Source organism: Sapajus apella, unplaced genomic scaffold (assembly GCF_009761245.1).
Source record: "Sapajus apella isolate SASKATOON/1434 unplaced genomic scaffold, GSC_monkey_1.0 scaffold1, whole genome shotgun sequence".
Taxonomy (NCBI): Eukaryota; Metazoa; Chordata; class Mammalia; order Primates; family Cebidae; genus Sapajus; species Sapajus apella.
Genome location: NW_022436941.1, coordinates 6,633,825 through 6,650,445, shown reverse-complemented (window position 1 = coordinate 6,650,445; position 16,621 = coordinate 6,633,825). Strand labels below are relative to the sequence as shown.

At 48.2% G+C, this 16,621-nt stretch overlaps 2 protein-coding genes across 2 annotated transcripts in view; one reads left to right on the top strand and one right to left on the bottom strand.

Annotated features, from left to right (window-relative positions):
- Positions 1–10,971, top strand: part of TCF7 (transcription factor 7) — a 34,413-nt gene extending 23,442 nt beyond the window's left edge. The window contains 8 exon segments of the mRNA XM_032251865.1: positions 617–704; positions 3,740–3,859; positions 4,283–4,445; positions 4,555–4,662; positions 5,145–5,193; positions 6,344–6,416; positions 7,699–7,867; positions 7,869–10,971. Of these exon segments, the coding sequence (XP_032107756.1) occupies positions 617–704; positions 3,740–3,859; positions 4,283–4,445; positions 4,555–4,662; positions 5,145–5,193; positions 6,344–6,416; positions 7,699–7,867; positions 7,869–8,147 (1,049 nt within the window). The 3' untranslated portion in view covers positions 8,148–10,971.
- SKP1 (S-phase kinase associated protein 1) overlaps positions 10,318–16,621 on the bottom strand; it is a 27,182-nt gene continuing 20,878 nt past the window's right edge. The window contains exon 8 of the mRNA XM_032252071.1: positions 10,318–12,726. The gene's annotated coding sequence lies outside the window, so the exon portion shown is untranslated. The remainder of the gene's footprint in view (positions 12,727–16,621) is intronic.

Below are 16,621 nucleotides of genomic sequence, written 5' to 3'. Positions count from 1 at the left end.
GTTAGGTCAAAATGTGAAAGCTTCAGGTTAAGGTAGAAGCCTAAATCCCATGGGTAACCCTGCTGCCAGTATGGGAGCATTACTGAGAACTGTAAAACTGTAGCCTTTCCTCCCCTCAGTAAGAAAATGGAAAGTGGTGGTTGTGACGGCTGATTCACCTCAGCCTCAGGCAAAGTCATTCTGAAATCCCTCATTGTCAGCTGTGGGAAACCTGCTGACTCAACCCTGGGGGTCAGGTGGAGCCCTGGCTACCCAGGCTGGGCTCCCCTAGACCAAGGACCTGCCTCCTACCCAGAAAGCCAGGCTGGAGTCCCCCCAGCAGAGATGCCCCAGCCTTGGACCAGGAGGCCTGGCCTCCATGCCTGAATGACTTCAGCTCTGCTTATTGGCCAGCTGATGTCTTAGACAAGTCACCTAGCCCTCTGCCCTGAGTTTCCTTGTCTGTCAAAGGGACACTGTTCTCCCACTGGGATTGTCCTGAATAAACCAGTTTATGTTTGGTCCTCTAGCAAAGCTGGTGGCGTCTTAAGGCTCCTGTAGGCAGCTCTAGGATATAGTAACTGATGTGGCCTGCCAGGTCAGGCTAGCCCACTCACTCAGCCTCTCTCTTCTGCAGTTCCTAGGCCTCTGCAGACCCCTGACCTCTCTGGCTTCTACTCCCTGACCTCAGGCAGCATGGGACAGCTCCCCCACACTGTGAGCTGGTGAGTGTGGGCCCAATGGGAAAGGGGTACCGTGCTGGTCGGACCAAGACCTGCCTGCCCTTCCATTTCCTCCTCCATCCCTCTTGGCTGGCCACTCTGCTGCCAGCTCTGTTTAGATGCCAGGGACTGGCCAGGAGGTCTGTCCTAACCTGGCTGTGAGCTAGGGGTCCCCCTGGCCTGCATTCCCCAGGTAGCCTGATATACCCCCTTTGGGGAGGCAGAAAAACTGGTCCCTGGTCCCAGCCCTGTCTCCCCCAGTGTCCAAGAGGTCCCCTTGTATGGGAGAAGGCTGGGCTACTAAGGGACCTCCAGGGCCATATGAGTGAGGAAGAAAGGTGGACCTGAGCAGGGAGGCAACAGCATGAATGGCTACCAGAGAGCCTGCTGCTTCTCAGCTCACTGGCCTCAGTGCCTACTGCTTTTGGTCCCTTCCTTGGCTGAGCTGCTTGAGGGGCAGTGTTCCTCCCTGCCCCTTTGGCACCAAGGCTCTGACTAGCCTGCTTGGAGAGTCAGCTGGGCCAGGAAAAGGAAGCCTGGACCCCTAAGCCAGTAGGCCTGACTATGGGCCAAAGGGCCTGTCCTCAGCTGGAGTTGGGCCTTCGCAGGCTACTTGGCCCTTTACTCATCAACAGTGTGAGCTGCGCAGGTCTCTAGCCTATTTCAGAGAGCTGGGCTGTGGCAGTCACCTAACAGCAGGAAAACTTGGCTTCCCAAGAAGATTGGGCAGACCAGAGGCCCAACCTGCAGTCAGCACCCTCCTCCATTCCAGATTCTCTTTGGACAATACATGCTGAATACTAATCAAGACTACCCCCATGAATACCCCTAGGATCAAAGTGTGGCAAGATGCTCAAGATCTCAGCCTTATTGCGCTAGACCAGGGTTCTGTGGATGCAAATCTGTGGGCCAGCCCTTCAAAAGCATCCCCTAGGCCAGCAGCACTGAAGACCAAGAGACTTGAGCCTAGAGCACATGTTTACCCGCCAAGGCTCTAAGGAGGGGACTTTAGGCAGGCCTGTGCTCTCGGGTTCCACCTGGTAGCAGTTGGCTGTGAGGAAAGAAGTGGGGATATTTTAGCCATCTCTCCACTGAGCCCTACTGTGTGCCAGGCAGGGTTCTGGGCACCAGGGAAGCACTGCTGAAGCCAAATGATCCTTAGGTCCCTGCCTTCTCAGAACTCGGTCCACCTAGTGGGCAACCCAGGCAAGAAGCACAGTTATGGGGCACTGTTGGTAATGCTTTGATTAGGGATTGTAGGAGCCCACAGGGGTACCTCATCCAGCGTGGAATCTCAGGGATTTGAGGAGAAAAGGTCACAATCCAGTGTGTTAACAGTGGGTGCAATGGCCCCAGGACAGGTATCAGCCCTGTATTGTTGAAGAAACAGGAAGCAGGCTGGAGGGGCCCAGGGGTCTGCTAAGTGGGGTCCCAGGAAAAGGATAGCATTTCCATCCCTTAAACACCCACACAAGTTTATAGAGGGAAACAGGTGCAGCACAAGCTGCCCTCTGGTGGCAGATGCTTGAAATTCCAGCAAGGCCCACCTGTCTCACACTATGGGTCAAGGCCTAGCAAGGTAGGGAAGTCCTTCCCCATGCCTGGCCAGCAGCCAGACTGCTAACAGCTGTCTCTCCTAACCACAGGCCCAGCCCTCCTCTCTACCCCTTGTCCCCTTCCTGCGGATATAGACAGCACTTCCCTGCCCCCACTGCAGCCCCTGGCGCCCCTTACCCCAGGTGAGTCCCCTACACTGCAGCCAGGCTCCTGCTTCTTGTTGCCCAGGCTTCAGTGCCCATACAAGGCCATGCCCAGGCCAGTGCTTGCCCTGTGTTAGTCTTTTGTCCATCTGTCTGTCTGTCCTTTTGCAGCCCCCTGCTGTCCTGTGCCTGAGAATGAAGCTAGTGCAAGTGCCAACAGGCCTCAGCCCGGGCCACACTAGGCAGCAGAGTGCCACAGAGGCCAGGACACTACATGCACATGTGGCTCAGTCTGTGTGCAGATGGGTGGGCACTCACCTCTGTTCTGCATCCCTACTTAGGAAGACTCTCTTGGGCATCCCCTGAGCTCTGCCCAAGCTGAGACAGCATCTTTTACATAAGTCCCCAATGGGCTGCTGCTCAGGGATAACACCTGTGCAAGCAGTAACAGGCAGAATGGTCTCCACAGAGCAGCAAAAAGTGAAGTGGGAGGTGTGTGTACATATATCCCTTCACTTAGCTGACTTCCTCAGTGATAGACTCAGTGCCAGATACGCAATAGCAGGGGATTCCACAGACATTTCTAGCCCACTGGAGCTCACAGCCCAGCATAGCAAGTGTAGACATGGCACCAGCAGCTGAATGGGCCAGCTGAGTGATGGGGAAGCCCTAAGGAGACCTCACCCGCCCTGATGGATCAGAGAGAGCTTCATGAAAAGAGTAATAGATCTTTAGTGAGAGGGAAACGAAGGGAACAGCCGTAATTGGAGCTGACTGGGAGTGGAGAGCAGCAAGAAGCAGAGGGGAAGAGAAGAGGTAGAAACATTAGTAGGGATGCTCATGCACAGCTGTGCAGGCCCTTGGGAACAGCCTGGGTTCTATTCTATGGATGCTGGGGGAATTTCAGCAGCAGCAGGCCAGGAACATTCAGGTGTGTTGTTTTTTTTTTTTTCTTTCATTCAGTTGTTTTTAATGGTCACTCTGGCTATTGCGTGGAGAGAGGCCTGGAAAAGTCAAGCAGTAGAGGGATGAGGCCTCACAAGGCAGCCACAGGCTCCTGAGACTGGTTGGTGGGGGCAGAACATGAGAAGGGGACAGATTCAATAGCTACTTGGGACCTATGTAGTAACCTGAATGGCAATCTATGTAGATTTTTTGCAGTATGTCTGTGTAGTGTGCTGGGAGCAGGTATTTGTATTTATCTGTGTACTTATGTCCAGGCCAGTAGGGGTAGAGTATCTGTGTCCTCAAGTCATATACTATGCAGGAGCCTCCATGTATGTCCCAAGGTCTGGCCCGTAATTCTTGGCTGAGTGTTAACTTTCTTCCTGCCTCCAGGTTCACCCACCCATCCTTGATGCTCGGCTCTGGTGTACCTGGTCACCCAGCAGCCATCCCCCACCCCACCATTGTGCCCCCCTCAGGGAAGCAGGAGCTGCAGCCCTACGACCGCAACCTGTGAGTCAAGACAATGATGGCAGTGGGTGTGTCAGCTGGGACACACATGCCTTCCTACCAGGCCTGAGGACTGCCACGAGGTCCCTGGCCAAGCTGCTTTGTGTCTCTGGCTACATGTTTTTGGTCCTTAGAGGAGGAAGGGGTGGCTGGGATGGGGAAACAAGGATTTCTCTGAGCTAACAGAGGAGAGGCTCAGAAGTCCTTTACACATGCTTTTCCCACTTGGCTGTAGTATTCCTGTAAGGAACAGATACTTAGCTGTCTGCTCACCCATTTGGGGGCAGCTAGAAAAGATCCCACTTAGAAAACTCTGGTATCATACATACACTTACCCACACACTAGGCCCACACTAGAAGAGGGGACTGCCATTAGGTGGGCACTTGGGGGGGGGGCCCTGAGCAATCTGGATTTCTGCCCCTCAGGAAGACACAAGCAGAGTCCAAGGCAGAGAAGGAGGTCAAGAAGCCAACCATCAAGAAGCCCCTCAATGCTTTCATGCTGTACATGAAGGAGATGAGAGCCAAGGTCATCGCAGAGTGCACACTTAAGGAGAGCGCTGCCATCAACCAGATCCTGGGCCGCAGGGTGAGACCATGGGCAGGTGGGCTGGCAGGCATGCTCCCAGACCATCTTCAGCCTGGTGCAGCCTGCTGACTCCCTGATGCACCCCACTCGCCCCCCTTCCCCACTGCAGTGGCACGCATTGTCGCGAGAAGAGCAGGCCAAGTACTATGAGCTGGCCCGCAAGGAGAGGCAGCTGCACATGCAGCTTTACCCAGGCTGGTCGGCGCGGGACAACTATGTGAGTGGCCAGTGACACACAGCAGTGGTGGGGAGGGGACCCTTTGAGAAACCATGCCTCCAGGCACAATCTCAGCGAGGAAGGCAGTTGAAGGCACAGACGAGAAAGGGCATGGAGGGTCCAAGGCCTCCCATGGCTGGCTCAGAAGAGGCCAAGCCCACATCCTATTCATCACTCCACAGTACACTCACACATGGGCTGTTCCCCAACATTAGATTGGGCCACATGGGCAAAAGGGGAGAAAGCGGTCTGGAAGTCACCTCCCTCCATTCAAATTGGAGACCCAGTTGGGGCAAGGGAAGAGCCTCTAAATGCACTCCATAGCAGCCTAGCAAGAAGAGCAATCAAGAAACACCAGTACCCCCAAGGTAGGAGGGGCCTGTATGCCCAGAATCCCAGGGGTACCCAAGCTAGGCAGCAGGCTGTGGGTATCCCAGTAGCTGCCTTTCAGATCTGAGCATCCCTCCTTTTGTTCCCTGCAGGGGAAGAAGAAGAGGCGGTCGAGGGAAAAGCACCAAGAATCCACCACAGGTGAGACCTTCCCTTAGCAGTAGTGGAGGCTCCTCTCCATGTCCCCATTTCAATAGCATCCCTCCTCTGACCCAAAGGGAGGAGCAGGGTACCCAGCCAGGAACCTTCAGGGCCTGGGCCCTATGAAAATAAGGCCTGCATCTCACAAGTCAAATTCTCATGCAGGAAACAGCTGTATTACACCAAGTCCCAGGGAAACCCTGCAGAACTGGCTTCTGTTGGGTAGATGATGTGTTCCTCTGCCTTGCCCCCACCACCTTTGCTAGCTCCACTCACAGCTAGACTCTACCAGAGAAGCTAGCAAGGTACTGACTGTATGGTTTGATGCTTAGCCCAGTGTCCTAGCTAGTTCTGCTGAGATTGGGAGAGGCTGAGCCAGGCCCCATGACTAGGCCTAGCAGTCACACAGCCTACTGGCTGGAGCCTGGCAATTTGTCACCCCCACTCCAACATCTTTCATGGCTGTGCAAAGTGCTCTGTGTAGAGACGCCCACACCCTGCTGCAGGCCTCCTTCCTGTGGGTGAATTCCTGCTCCTGTGGTAACTTAAAACTCCACATCCATGATTTTCTCAGCTGTGCTATCCCCACACGGGGAAGCTGGAGGCTAGCCAGTGGGACACAGCAGGGCAGAGTTCCTTTTCCAAGGCAAAGAATGGGCCCTTCTTTCCATCTGGAAGTTTGTAGAACAGGCATAAGCTATAGCCTTCAGCCTTATCCCTTGAGGGAATATAAGTCAAGAATGAAGAAAAACAGGATAAAATGGGTAGGGAGTTGGGGAGGAGGTGGGTAGCTCTAAGGCAGAAGAGGCTGGAACTCCATGGTCTTACCTGGGCCCCTCTGTAACCTCCGTGCTGCAAGGACCCCACAAGCCACAGAGATGAGCCAGAGTGACAGGACCCCCTCCCTCCCATTCTTCCCGCTGCCTCTACTGTCTGGCTGGGTGCCCACATTTCCTGATATCTTGGCTCTGGGCTCTCGGGCTCCCACTGGGGCTGGCTGTGCCATGGAGAGGCCCACTCTGTCTGTGGGGGCTATAGGGTATCTGTAACTGGCTAACACTGATGTTACCTCTTCTTTCTGGGCCCTGCTCTGCCCCGCTGCCTGCTCGCCCTCTGCCCTGCTCTGCCCCTCTGGCATGGCTGTGAGCAGACCCTGGCTCGCCTAAGAAATGCCGTGCTCGCTTTGGCCTCAACCAGCAGACGGATTGGTGTGGTCCGTGCAGGTGGGTTTGTCCCCACCATTGTTCTCCCTTTGCTTTAAGCTGCTTCCCTGACTCTGCACATGTTCCACTGGGCCTGCAGCCCACTCCTTTGGCCCCTCAGCCCACTAGCATACTTAGCAGATTGGGGAGCTCAGGCCTCCTAATACTAGTAAATGCTGAACACAGTGTATGGAGAAGACCGCTTGGGTCTAAGTGCAGGAGAAGTGGAAAGACGTGATGTTCCAGAAAGGAAGGACAGACTCAAGAAGGTAGCAAACGGATGGCTCAAACACCACTCAGGGGGCCTGGAGCCCATTCCCAGGCCTCAAAATCATCATGGCCCATCAGTTCCCTCACTTCAAGGTGGGATCTCTGCCTGTACCGCCCTGAGCCCTTAATCTGAAAACAAGGTGACAACACAGAACTATGTAGTTGCTAGGCATCCTTGTGACCTGCTATCTTGCACCTACTGAGACAAGAGGGCTGGAGAGGCTGGGGAAGAGGAACCAGGGTACCCTGGGCTGTCTAAGAAATGGGCCTAGTGGCCCTATGCCCATGTGCTTCACTGTACAACAGAGAAATACCTGTGGGTGTGACAAGGTTTACCCACCAAGTGGTTTAAGTTTCCTCAGGTTCAGGCCAGGCCTGGTAGAGCTAAAACAGTGTACTCCAGGCAGTAAGGCCACTGGCTCTAAGGAACACTTGTCCAGGCCTTCAGAGTGCCCACCATGCTCCCTGTTAAAGAGCAAAGAGGAATTGAGTTTGGAGTGTGTCTGTGTACCCACATATGTATGCACAGTGGGAAACAACCCTGTCTCCAGAGGAGGTTCTATTCCATCCACTCCATCAGAGACAAACTGGCTCAGAGAACTCAAGGATGGTAATGGACAAGAGGAGTCACTGCCCATGTGTTCTTCCTCTAGCCCAGCCTGAGGACTGGGATGGCTGAGCAAGAAAGCCACAGGCATTGCAGCCCCTTGCCCTAGTGCAGATCTCATTCCCACAAACCTGGAGAAGCTCAAAGGCTGGCACTGGGAGATGACTCCCCTAGAAGACAGGTGTCCCACAGCCCTAGTTACAAAAGGCCCCTGTGCCACCTGGTGGCTGTTCTGGGAACTGCACCTGTCCTAGGTCTGGGCCAGGCCAACCAGGCTGGCAGTCTGAGGACACTGACTTACCACACAAGTCATGGGAAGAGACGACAAGAAATCAGCCAGGCCTGTGCAAAGGCAGCATTTTTTGGTTGTGTGTATGACTATGAATTCACCCTCTGTTTACAGATAACTCTCTTCACTATTCCTAGGAGGAAAAAGAAATGCATTCGGTACTTACCCGGAGAAGGCCGCTACCCCAGCCCCGTTCCTTCCGATGACAGTGCTCTAGGCTGCCCCGGGTCCCCAGCTCCCCAGGACTCACCCTCATACCATCTGCTGCCCCACTTTCCCACAGAACTGCTTGCTAGCCCTGCGGAGCCGGCACCTACATCCCCAGATCTCTCCACTGCTCTCAGCCTCCCAGCCCCAGGGCCCCCACAGGCCCCCCGCAGCGCCTTGCAGAGTACACAGGTACAGCAACAGGAATCTCAGAGACAGGCAGCCTAGCAGGTACAGGACAACTGGCCTCCTCCAGGAGCCTATTCCTGAGAGGAAGCAACAGAGACCCAGATTGCATGGAAATCAGCCAGGGGTCCTGTTAACTCCATCTCAGGGTCCAGACCCTGAAGATTTCAGAGGCTGCACAACTTCTGCCTGAACCTGATGCCATCGATTCAAACTGCTCCAAGTGGTGGGAATCAGATCTGTGTTGATGTGTCACCTAATTAAGGGCATATCTTGTAGCTATGGCTGCCTGCATCTGTTCTTTTTACCATCTGTCTTGCCAGCCAGAAGCCTCTGCCTCCCTAGCTTTTCTGCTATAGGTCAGAGATGGGCTGAACTGAGCCTAGCTACCTTCTCTACCCATCTCCCCTAGCCCCCACTGCCACACCCTCCCCATACAGATACTTCATGGACCAAGAATGAGCTGGTTTATCAAACAACATGTGCGAATGGTCACAAACACAAAGCTCAAGATGACAACCCTTCTCTTTTAAGGAAATGAAGAAGCTCTATAAAAAACCAGCTGCTACGCATAAGTTGGACCAGAGGAAGCTTCTGTATTCTCAGGAGCTTGCAAGAAGCAGGGGTGGGAAGGGGAATTTAATAGGTTAAGTTTAGGCCTATCAACCTAAGCAACAGAAATAACCTGACACTACCTTCTCAGGCAAGTTGGGGAGCGGAGGATATAATCTGGTTGTAGTTCAAATTACTTTGAAATGTTTCCTGAGAAACTCACTAGCCTAAGAAGCTCTGATACCAAGGTCCCAGGCTTGTCACCAGCAGCTACAATCAACAGTTCAGAGAAGTCATGGCCCAAATTCAGTGTGCACCCCTCCCCATTCACAGAGCCTTTTTCACAATTCTATTTCCAGTTCATCCATGGCAGTCCAGCCAGCTCCTGGACAGCTGTGAGGCAAACCCAAAACCTCACATCAGCCAGAGCCTGTCTTCCAGCATTCAGTCCAGGCCAGCTGCAGTTTCCCCATGGGGCTGCAGGACAGAGGACCATTACAGCTAAATCAAGGAGCCCAGAAAACCTCCAGTGGTGGACAACAGGTCTTCACCACAGCCTACTTTAACTCATTTTTGAGCCAAGCTTCAACCCTGAGCCTTGAAAAACAAGTTTTTAATTTTTGTTCCTTGCCTTCTCACCATATGTAGCCTGAATCCAAAGAAAAAAGGGCTGGTCAGCCAGGTGTGGTGGCTTACGCCTGTAATGCCAGTACTTTGGGAAGCCGAGGCAGGCAGATCACCTGAGGTCAGGAGTTTGAGACCAGCCTGGCCAACAGGGTGAAACCTCATCTCCACTAAAAATGTAAAAAGTAGCCAGGCATGGTGGTACGTGTCTGTCATCCCAGCTACTCAGGAGGCTGAGGCAGGAGAATCACTTGAACCTGGGAGGCAAAAGTTGCAGTGAGCCAAGACTGCACACCTGCCCTCTAGCCTGGGCAACAGAGGGAGATTCCATCTTAAAAAAAAAAAAAAAAAAAAAGGCTGTCCATGTACTCACACACCCCTCAAAAAAAAAGCCCTTAGTTCCTACTTTAGCCACTGGTTTCTGACTCCAAAGACCACATATTCTAGTGTAATACTGCAAGAAGTCTTGAGAAAAAAAGATTATTGTAGTGTTCAGAGTATTTTTATATTGTTAATGCATCATCATAGAAAAACTTTTTTAAACATGAGAATAAAGACTTTTTACTGGGTTTGTTTTTCAAAGCCTGACGCTGAGGAATAAGCTGTCTCAGTAACAAAACATGGTATTCTTTCCTTTTCTTCTCCAGTCAGGAAACTTGGAGTTTGTTCCCTATGGTGCACGTTTCCAAACCTCCAACCTGCAGAAATCAGGGATTACACTTGTCATTTCCCCTAAAGGGGTGTGGGCCCTGCCTGCCGCACCCCTGAGAGCTGGGCCCATACTCCCATTCCAAGCTTTGCTCTTAAACCCCCCATCCTGACCCCACAATGATGTAGGCCAGCCTGCTCCCCAGTGCTCATATAAAAATAAATGAATTGGAAACTGCCAACCGTACAGCCTGAAAAGACAATCCCACCTGAAATAGGTACACCGGACCACTAGGCTCCATTTCCCTCTCGGGGCAGAGAGAAAACATTCCACAAGTACATATCCTATTTCAAAGAAAACAAGACCAAATAGAAGTCTTTTTATAACCTATTAGCACCATAAAACCCTAAAGGATATTTTAGTAGCATCCTTTCCTCCCAACTGTATCTGTTAAGACACAAAGTATTTTTCATATTTTCACGCAAACCTTCAAGTTTGAGAAATCTACAACCCACTTTTTAAAAAATCATACACACTGTTGGTGGACACTAGAGCCACCATATCCACTTTATTTTTACATTATTTGTATGCATTTAGGGGGTACAAATACAGCTGTGTTAATGGATATATTGTGTAGTGGTGAGGTACAGGCTTTTAGTGCACCCCTCACCCAAATAGTGTACCATGCACCTAAACAGTGTACACTGTACTCAACAGGTAGGATTTCATACCTCATCCCCCTTTCATCTCCCAGCTTTTGAAGTCTCCAATGTCTGTTCCATTCCGTATATCCCTGTGCACTTAACTGTTTGGCACCCTACAACCCACTTTTTACATGGCAGTTTCCACGAAGTACACTGCTATCTTCCTTAGACCTATCATGAATGTAAAAGGTGTCATGAAGGCATCTCAATAGGTCAACAAATAGGTGATAAATGTTGGACAAGAAGCGTTTTCACATGGGCCACCATCTGCATTGTCATCATCATTCTACTGAGTTATATTTTTTGGATTTTATGTTTAAAGATATTTATAAAGAAAGTAATCTTCCAGAGTAGTGTCTGTCTAAAGTAGGCCACTGGACATTGTAACCCTAGACTTGCTTCTTTCTGGGAGAGTGTTAGAGGACACTAGCCATTCTCTGGACATCTGTCCCATTTTAAAGAATTCTGTTCTGGCTACTGGCCTAGTTGTTTGGGAAAAAAACCTACATTCTAGCCAGGGCTTATGCAAAATCAGGTTGCTGCATCTGATTTGGTGTCTTAGAGTACACAGATACATGAACAATGCAGTCTTTGTGTACTGGCAGGGAAGCCTTTGCTACTTTGTTTAAATCAAATCAGTTTTTTTTTTTTAAATCTGACTTCATAAAGGAAAATCAGATCCTCCCAAGTCACCCTGGTGCATTCCTATGAGGCCAGAGGGTGACTTGAGACTGCAACCTCAAAGTTCAACTTCTAATACCATACCAGCCCCCCTTCACTGTCAGCTGAGGACCGACCCTGTTTTCTGAGATGTTATAGGACAAGATACCCTAGACTTTACTTCCTTGAACATTTCCAGACAACTAGCTGACTTGCAACGTGCTTGAAACACGTTCATCCCTCCCCTGGTACACCTGCTCCCCATTTTGTGCTCAGTGGATATGGTGAGGGTTCGGCCTAGCAAGTGGACAAAGCCTATGTCTCCCAATTTGAAGGTGTCTCCTTTAACAGAACCCCACAGCTGGACTCTATTCTGACATGTAACTATCTTTTGAATGGTTCCTGTTGTCTCCCATTCCTTCTGGCTGTGGACTCCCAATAGCTAGCTCAGAACCATGGCTGCCTTGCTCTGTTCAGTATACAGTAAGCCTGGCCAGGAAGGCCGTAAGTAAAGGGAAGCAGAATGGTTCTTTATATCCTGTTCCAGAGAGGAAGAAAGGGAATCAGTTCCTGCATCCATTTCTCAAAAAACAGCACAGAAAAGAAGGGGCAAGAGTAACAAGGCCATGTGAAACTCCTACTTCTTAGGCCTATATATCAAAGTAGAAGAATTTAAGACCCAAATCTAGTTAATTGTATAAAAAGGCTAAGTTGGCTTTTCTTTGAGGTTAGAAAGGATGCTTAAGCATGACTCTCAGATCTCTTCAGAGCTTTCTTTAAGCTCATCAGGGCTTTAAGAGTTCACCAAGGGTCTTTGAAACAGCTGCCTACCCAAGCAGACCCTGCGTGTATCAACTCCCCCAATCCCAACTTATTGTGATCACCTCCTCAAATCACCCTGTGGGCATCTTTCAAATTCAGACTCCTGAGCTCTCCAATGGTATGGAACTACTAACAAACCATTACTGGCAGTGAGCACGTGAAAATACTCTAATGGCAGGGAATCTGAAAACAGGGAACACAGATGGTAGGGATGTTCTCATAGGCAGTCCCCAAAATAAAAGCCTGGCTCAGGTCAGGAGGGATTTTCAAGCTCTTCAAGACAGCACGGGATTAGGCATGTTAACTGGAAAGGGAAAACTTATACGTCCTAGGGGTGGAAACTATCCTATCCCCTAGCAGTCCTCACAAGTTAGGTCACTAGCAATAGAAGGTAAGGGATGTTTCACTTCTGAAGACAAGGGAGCAGCTGTGAATTATGCAGGAGACAGTCCAGGCCAACACTTCTTTCATATTCACCAGGGGCTCTAGACCAAGTAAGTCTTCCTTTTTCATTCAGGTGTTCTCATTCTTTTATCTGAAGCCTTGTTCTTTCAGGCATGTGCAATCAATGTCAGGAAGCAGTGTGGGGGGTCTGGGGGGGACAGGAGGGAAGGAGAAAAGCTAGGTTCTACTCACCAAAAAAATAGAAATTAAAAAAAAAAAAAGTCACTCTGGAAACCCTGCTTGAGTAGCTTCAGGGTACAGAGTACAGCTCCTCTATTTTCCCACCCCTTTCAGTAAGCTTCCTGGAACAGAAAAATCTGCAAAGCAATTGAAGAAGGCAAGGTTAGAGGTTATGAAATGGTATACTCAGGAAAAAAAGGACAAATAGGAATTTTCACCAAACAGGTGGGAGGCATTCAAAATGAGAGCACTTTAATGAAATACGCTGATCCTCAGTGTGCAATCAGAGGCTGCTATATAGCAGGCTGAAAATTTAAAGCTAAGAGATATCAGAACGTCTGAATATACTTAAATACTTGCAGAAAATTTAAAGTTGAGAGATATCAGAAGGTTACAGGAACTACAGATGTAGAAGCAAACGCTGTTGTGAGCAACTACATTCCTACCATAGAATGCTGCTCTATACTGGCACACAGACTAGAGGTAGCCAACAGTACACAAGACTGCAAGGCAACAAGTACATCATCAATGAATTAATCATCTATCACTCAAACTATGCCCTGCATTGGAAGTGTGTCAAGCAAGAACACCTTCAACACCACTTTTCTGCCACCACCAATGATCATTTCCACTAACACCTCAGCAGAAAGGCTAACATTTACCCAACTCTTCTTAGGCGTCCAAACGGTTCAATCTTGGGCCAAAGGACATGCTCTAAACTATTTCTTACACCATACTTCATCTTGATATGCACAGCCAGTTCTCTTATTCATTCTCTTTGACCACTGGAAGTAATGATTTTTAACAACAGTAAACAAGAAAAAGTCATCAGGACCCAACATTCAAGGGAATGGTTTAGTTCAACAACAACAACAAAAATTAGAATTTAATTCAAACACTCAAAAATTGCCCTGCCTAATGTGTGTCTGATGAATACACACTCTGATAAAATACTACTGTCAGCAAAGTAGTATCACTAATCCCACCCTAATTTCTCTTTACAGTCCATATTCTCAAGGAAACTTACCAACACCCAACCTTCTGCTGTTAGTTCCCAACTGAGCACTGTTTTTTCCTCACTATGGCATCTCTCTACCCCCAAACAAATCCAACTTTACAGAACCTTTCCTAGCACCTTTCAGTTCTGTAGTCCCCCACTGGCTCATTAATCTTGTTCTGTACAGAAACATTTTTACTATTTACCCACTGCCTCCCAGCAGTATTTATGCCTTGTCTCCTGAACTACACCAAAAGCTCCCAGCTCCTAAGAGGAAAAGCATGTCTAATGCTTTCTACCAAGGAGAAGCCAGAACTATAAGGATTCAACCATTTTATAAGCTTTCCCTTTGCTTGCACTCTTATTATTGACTTTTTCCTAGCTTAAAAAGTTATTCACACATTGGTTTCAAATCCAGATAACTGAAGATTAACTTTTCAAATCCTCAAACTTTGTAGGGAGAACACTTACGTGGTTGATTCCTTACTACTACAATGTACTCTGAGCTTTATTTAGAAAAAAGAAAAATCGGTGAGTACTGTGGCTCACATCTATATTCCCAGCACTTTGGGAGGTTGAGGCAGGAGGATCTCGAGCCCAGGAATTCAAAAACAGCCTAGGCAACATGGCAATACCTCATCTCTATAAAAAATTTAAAAATACAAAAACTAGCTAGGCATGGCAGCACACACATGTAGTCCCAGCTACCCAGGAGGCTGAGGCGGGAGGACTGAGCCCAGGATTTCGGGGCTGCAGTCAGCCGTGATCACACCACTGCATTCCAGCCTGGGCGGCAGAGGTGAGACCTTGTCCCTTGTAAGAAGAATCAAAAAGCTCTTCAGGCTCTGGGCACAATGCCTGTGGGGTAGCCCTGCTCTGCAAGGAGCAGCGAAAAAACCTTCCGATGGTAATGCTGGCAAGCGAAAATTCAGCTTGTAAAGGGTGCTCAGAGCAAGAGGTTTGCTGCTTTCTCAAATCTCTTTTTCTGGTGGAAACCACTTCATATTTCCCAACTGCCTTGAGAGCCTTGGCAACTTATGTAATTTTTAAAAAACTTATGTTGGGATCATAACACAGCCCATAGGATTGGCCAATTTTTTAAGTAAAATTGAAAATTATTTGGAAAATCTGCCTGCTCTAAGTCAGATGCCCAGAGTGACTCACTGTTCCTCCCTCCCTAGCTAATTTTAAGGTAAGTTCAGCATTACTATGATGTCATGTTACAGGGTTGCAGTTACCTATCCAACCAAGTCACAATATAGCTCTTGCTTAATTCCAGTAGCGGGTATATTCTAACAGTTATAGAGTAAAAAGTCATAGTTATGATCCCACCTGGAGAGCTGCACGATGATTATGTGAATCTTTGGAAAAATATAAGAACTGTAAAGCATTATCTATTTGACATATCAAGAGTAGATTTATTAAAGTAAGCTAACACAACAGCACTTCAAAAGAGTAACTTGCCTCTACAACTTAAGAATTATTAGGGCCAGGTTCCGTGGCTCACGCCTGTAATCCCACCACTTTGGGAGGCTGAGCCAGGTGGATCACAAGGTCAGGAGTCTGAGACCAGCCTGGCCAACATAGTAAAACTGCATCTCTACTAAAAATACGAAAAAATTAGCTGCGCATGTGGCACATGCCTATAATCCCAGCTACTTGGGAGGCTGAGGCAGAAGAATTGCTTGAACCTGGGAAGGGGAGGTTGCAGTGAGCCGAGATCACGCCACTGCACTCTAGCCTGCACTACAGAGCAAGACTGTCTCAAAAAAATATATATTAGAATTTGTTTGAGGGGGCACATCTTTTGCTATGACAATGTTAAGGAGAAAGTCATAAGCTAACATTCAGGAAGGTTTTGGTTTTAGATCACAAGTGACATAATCAATGAAAAGGCAAGAAGTCAAAGGACTGACATAAGGTCCTTGAAAGGACATCATCACTAAAAGCAGCACACTGCAGGAAGCAGCATGCATTTTCCATATTTACAGAGGAATCTCACAAACATTCTTCAATCACCCAAATCGGCCAAATACCTTTTTCCTCTCAATTCTCTTTCCTGGTGAAATAAAGGTCATTTCCTAATTGACCCTTAAGGTTAGTTAATCAAGAAGAGTTTCCTTTCCTCTACTACTGTAAACAGTAATTAGAACATCTTCATAATTCATCAGTAACCACTCTCCAAACCAAGGCTATCCCAGCTCTTCCATCTCACGCATTTTTAAAACTATTCTGCTTTTCATTATGCCCTGTGCCTGCATTTCACAAGGACCTTTCACTTATGTTACATATATTGAAATTCATGGAGTAGTGCTGCTAAATACAAGTTAAATCCTGCTGTCAAGTGACTTCCAATTGTATTGGGATTAATATAAAGCAGACTGCACTAGATCTATAAAACCATATTACCTACTATTTCCAATGTGCTCAAGGCCATGCAGACACTGAAACTCCAGCCTCAAGGTATGACTTCATGCCACAATATTAGTTTAGAATAATGGCTGGGAAGTAAGAGAGTAGGCAGAAATTAGTACAGTTTTGAAGATTGAGGTTTGGCTGCTATGATAATGAGAAAGGACCACTCACTGCAGGTGAGAGCCTAGAAAAGTTCTAGTAGATATATTAAATAGTGGGCATACAGCGCAGAATAGGAAAAAGAAGGGTAGGAAAAGAATGGTGCAGCCAGATTGAAAAGGGCTTCTTAATACCACATCCATGATTTATTTGGGTCCACAATGGTCACAAATGACCTATTTTCTCTTGGATTTCTATTAATGTAAAAGTTTAAGATTACCAGGAATTTTTATTGTTTAAAGATTAGAGATTACAGAAAGTCAAGAAGGAAACAAAAATTTAAATTACTATATTGTCTGTCCATCCAATCTTTCTGAAAGATCCAGTATCCTTTAACTGTAAATAGTGGCATTATTTACTCCTATAATTCTAACAACTCCTGTGTATTATACAGATAAAGTGGCAATAATAACAAGCTCCTTTACAAGTTAAACATGATATATGGCAGTAATCCTGGACCT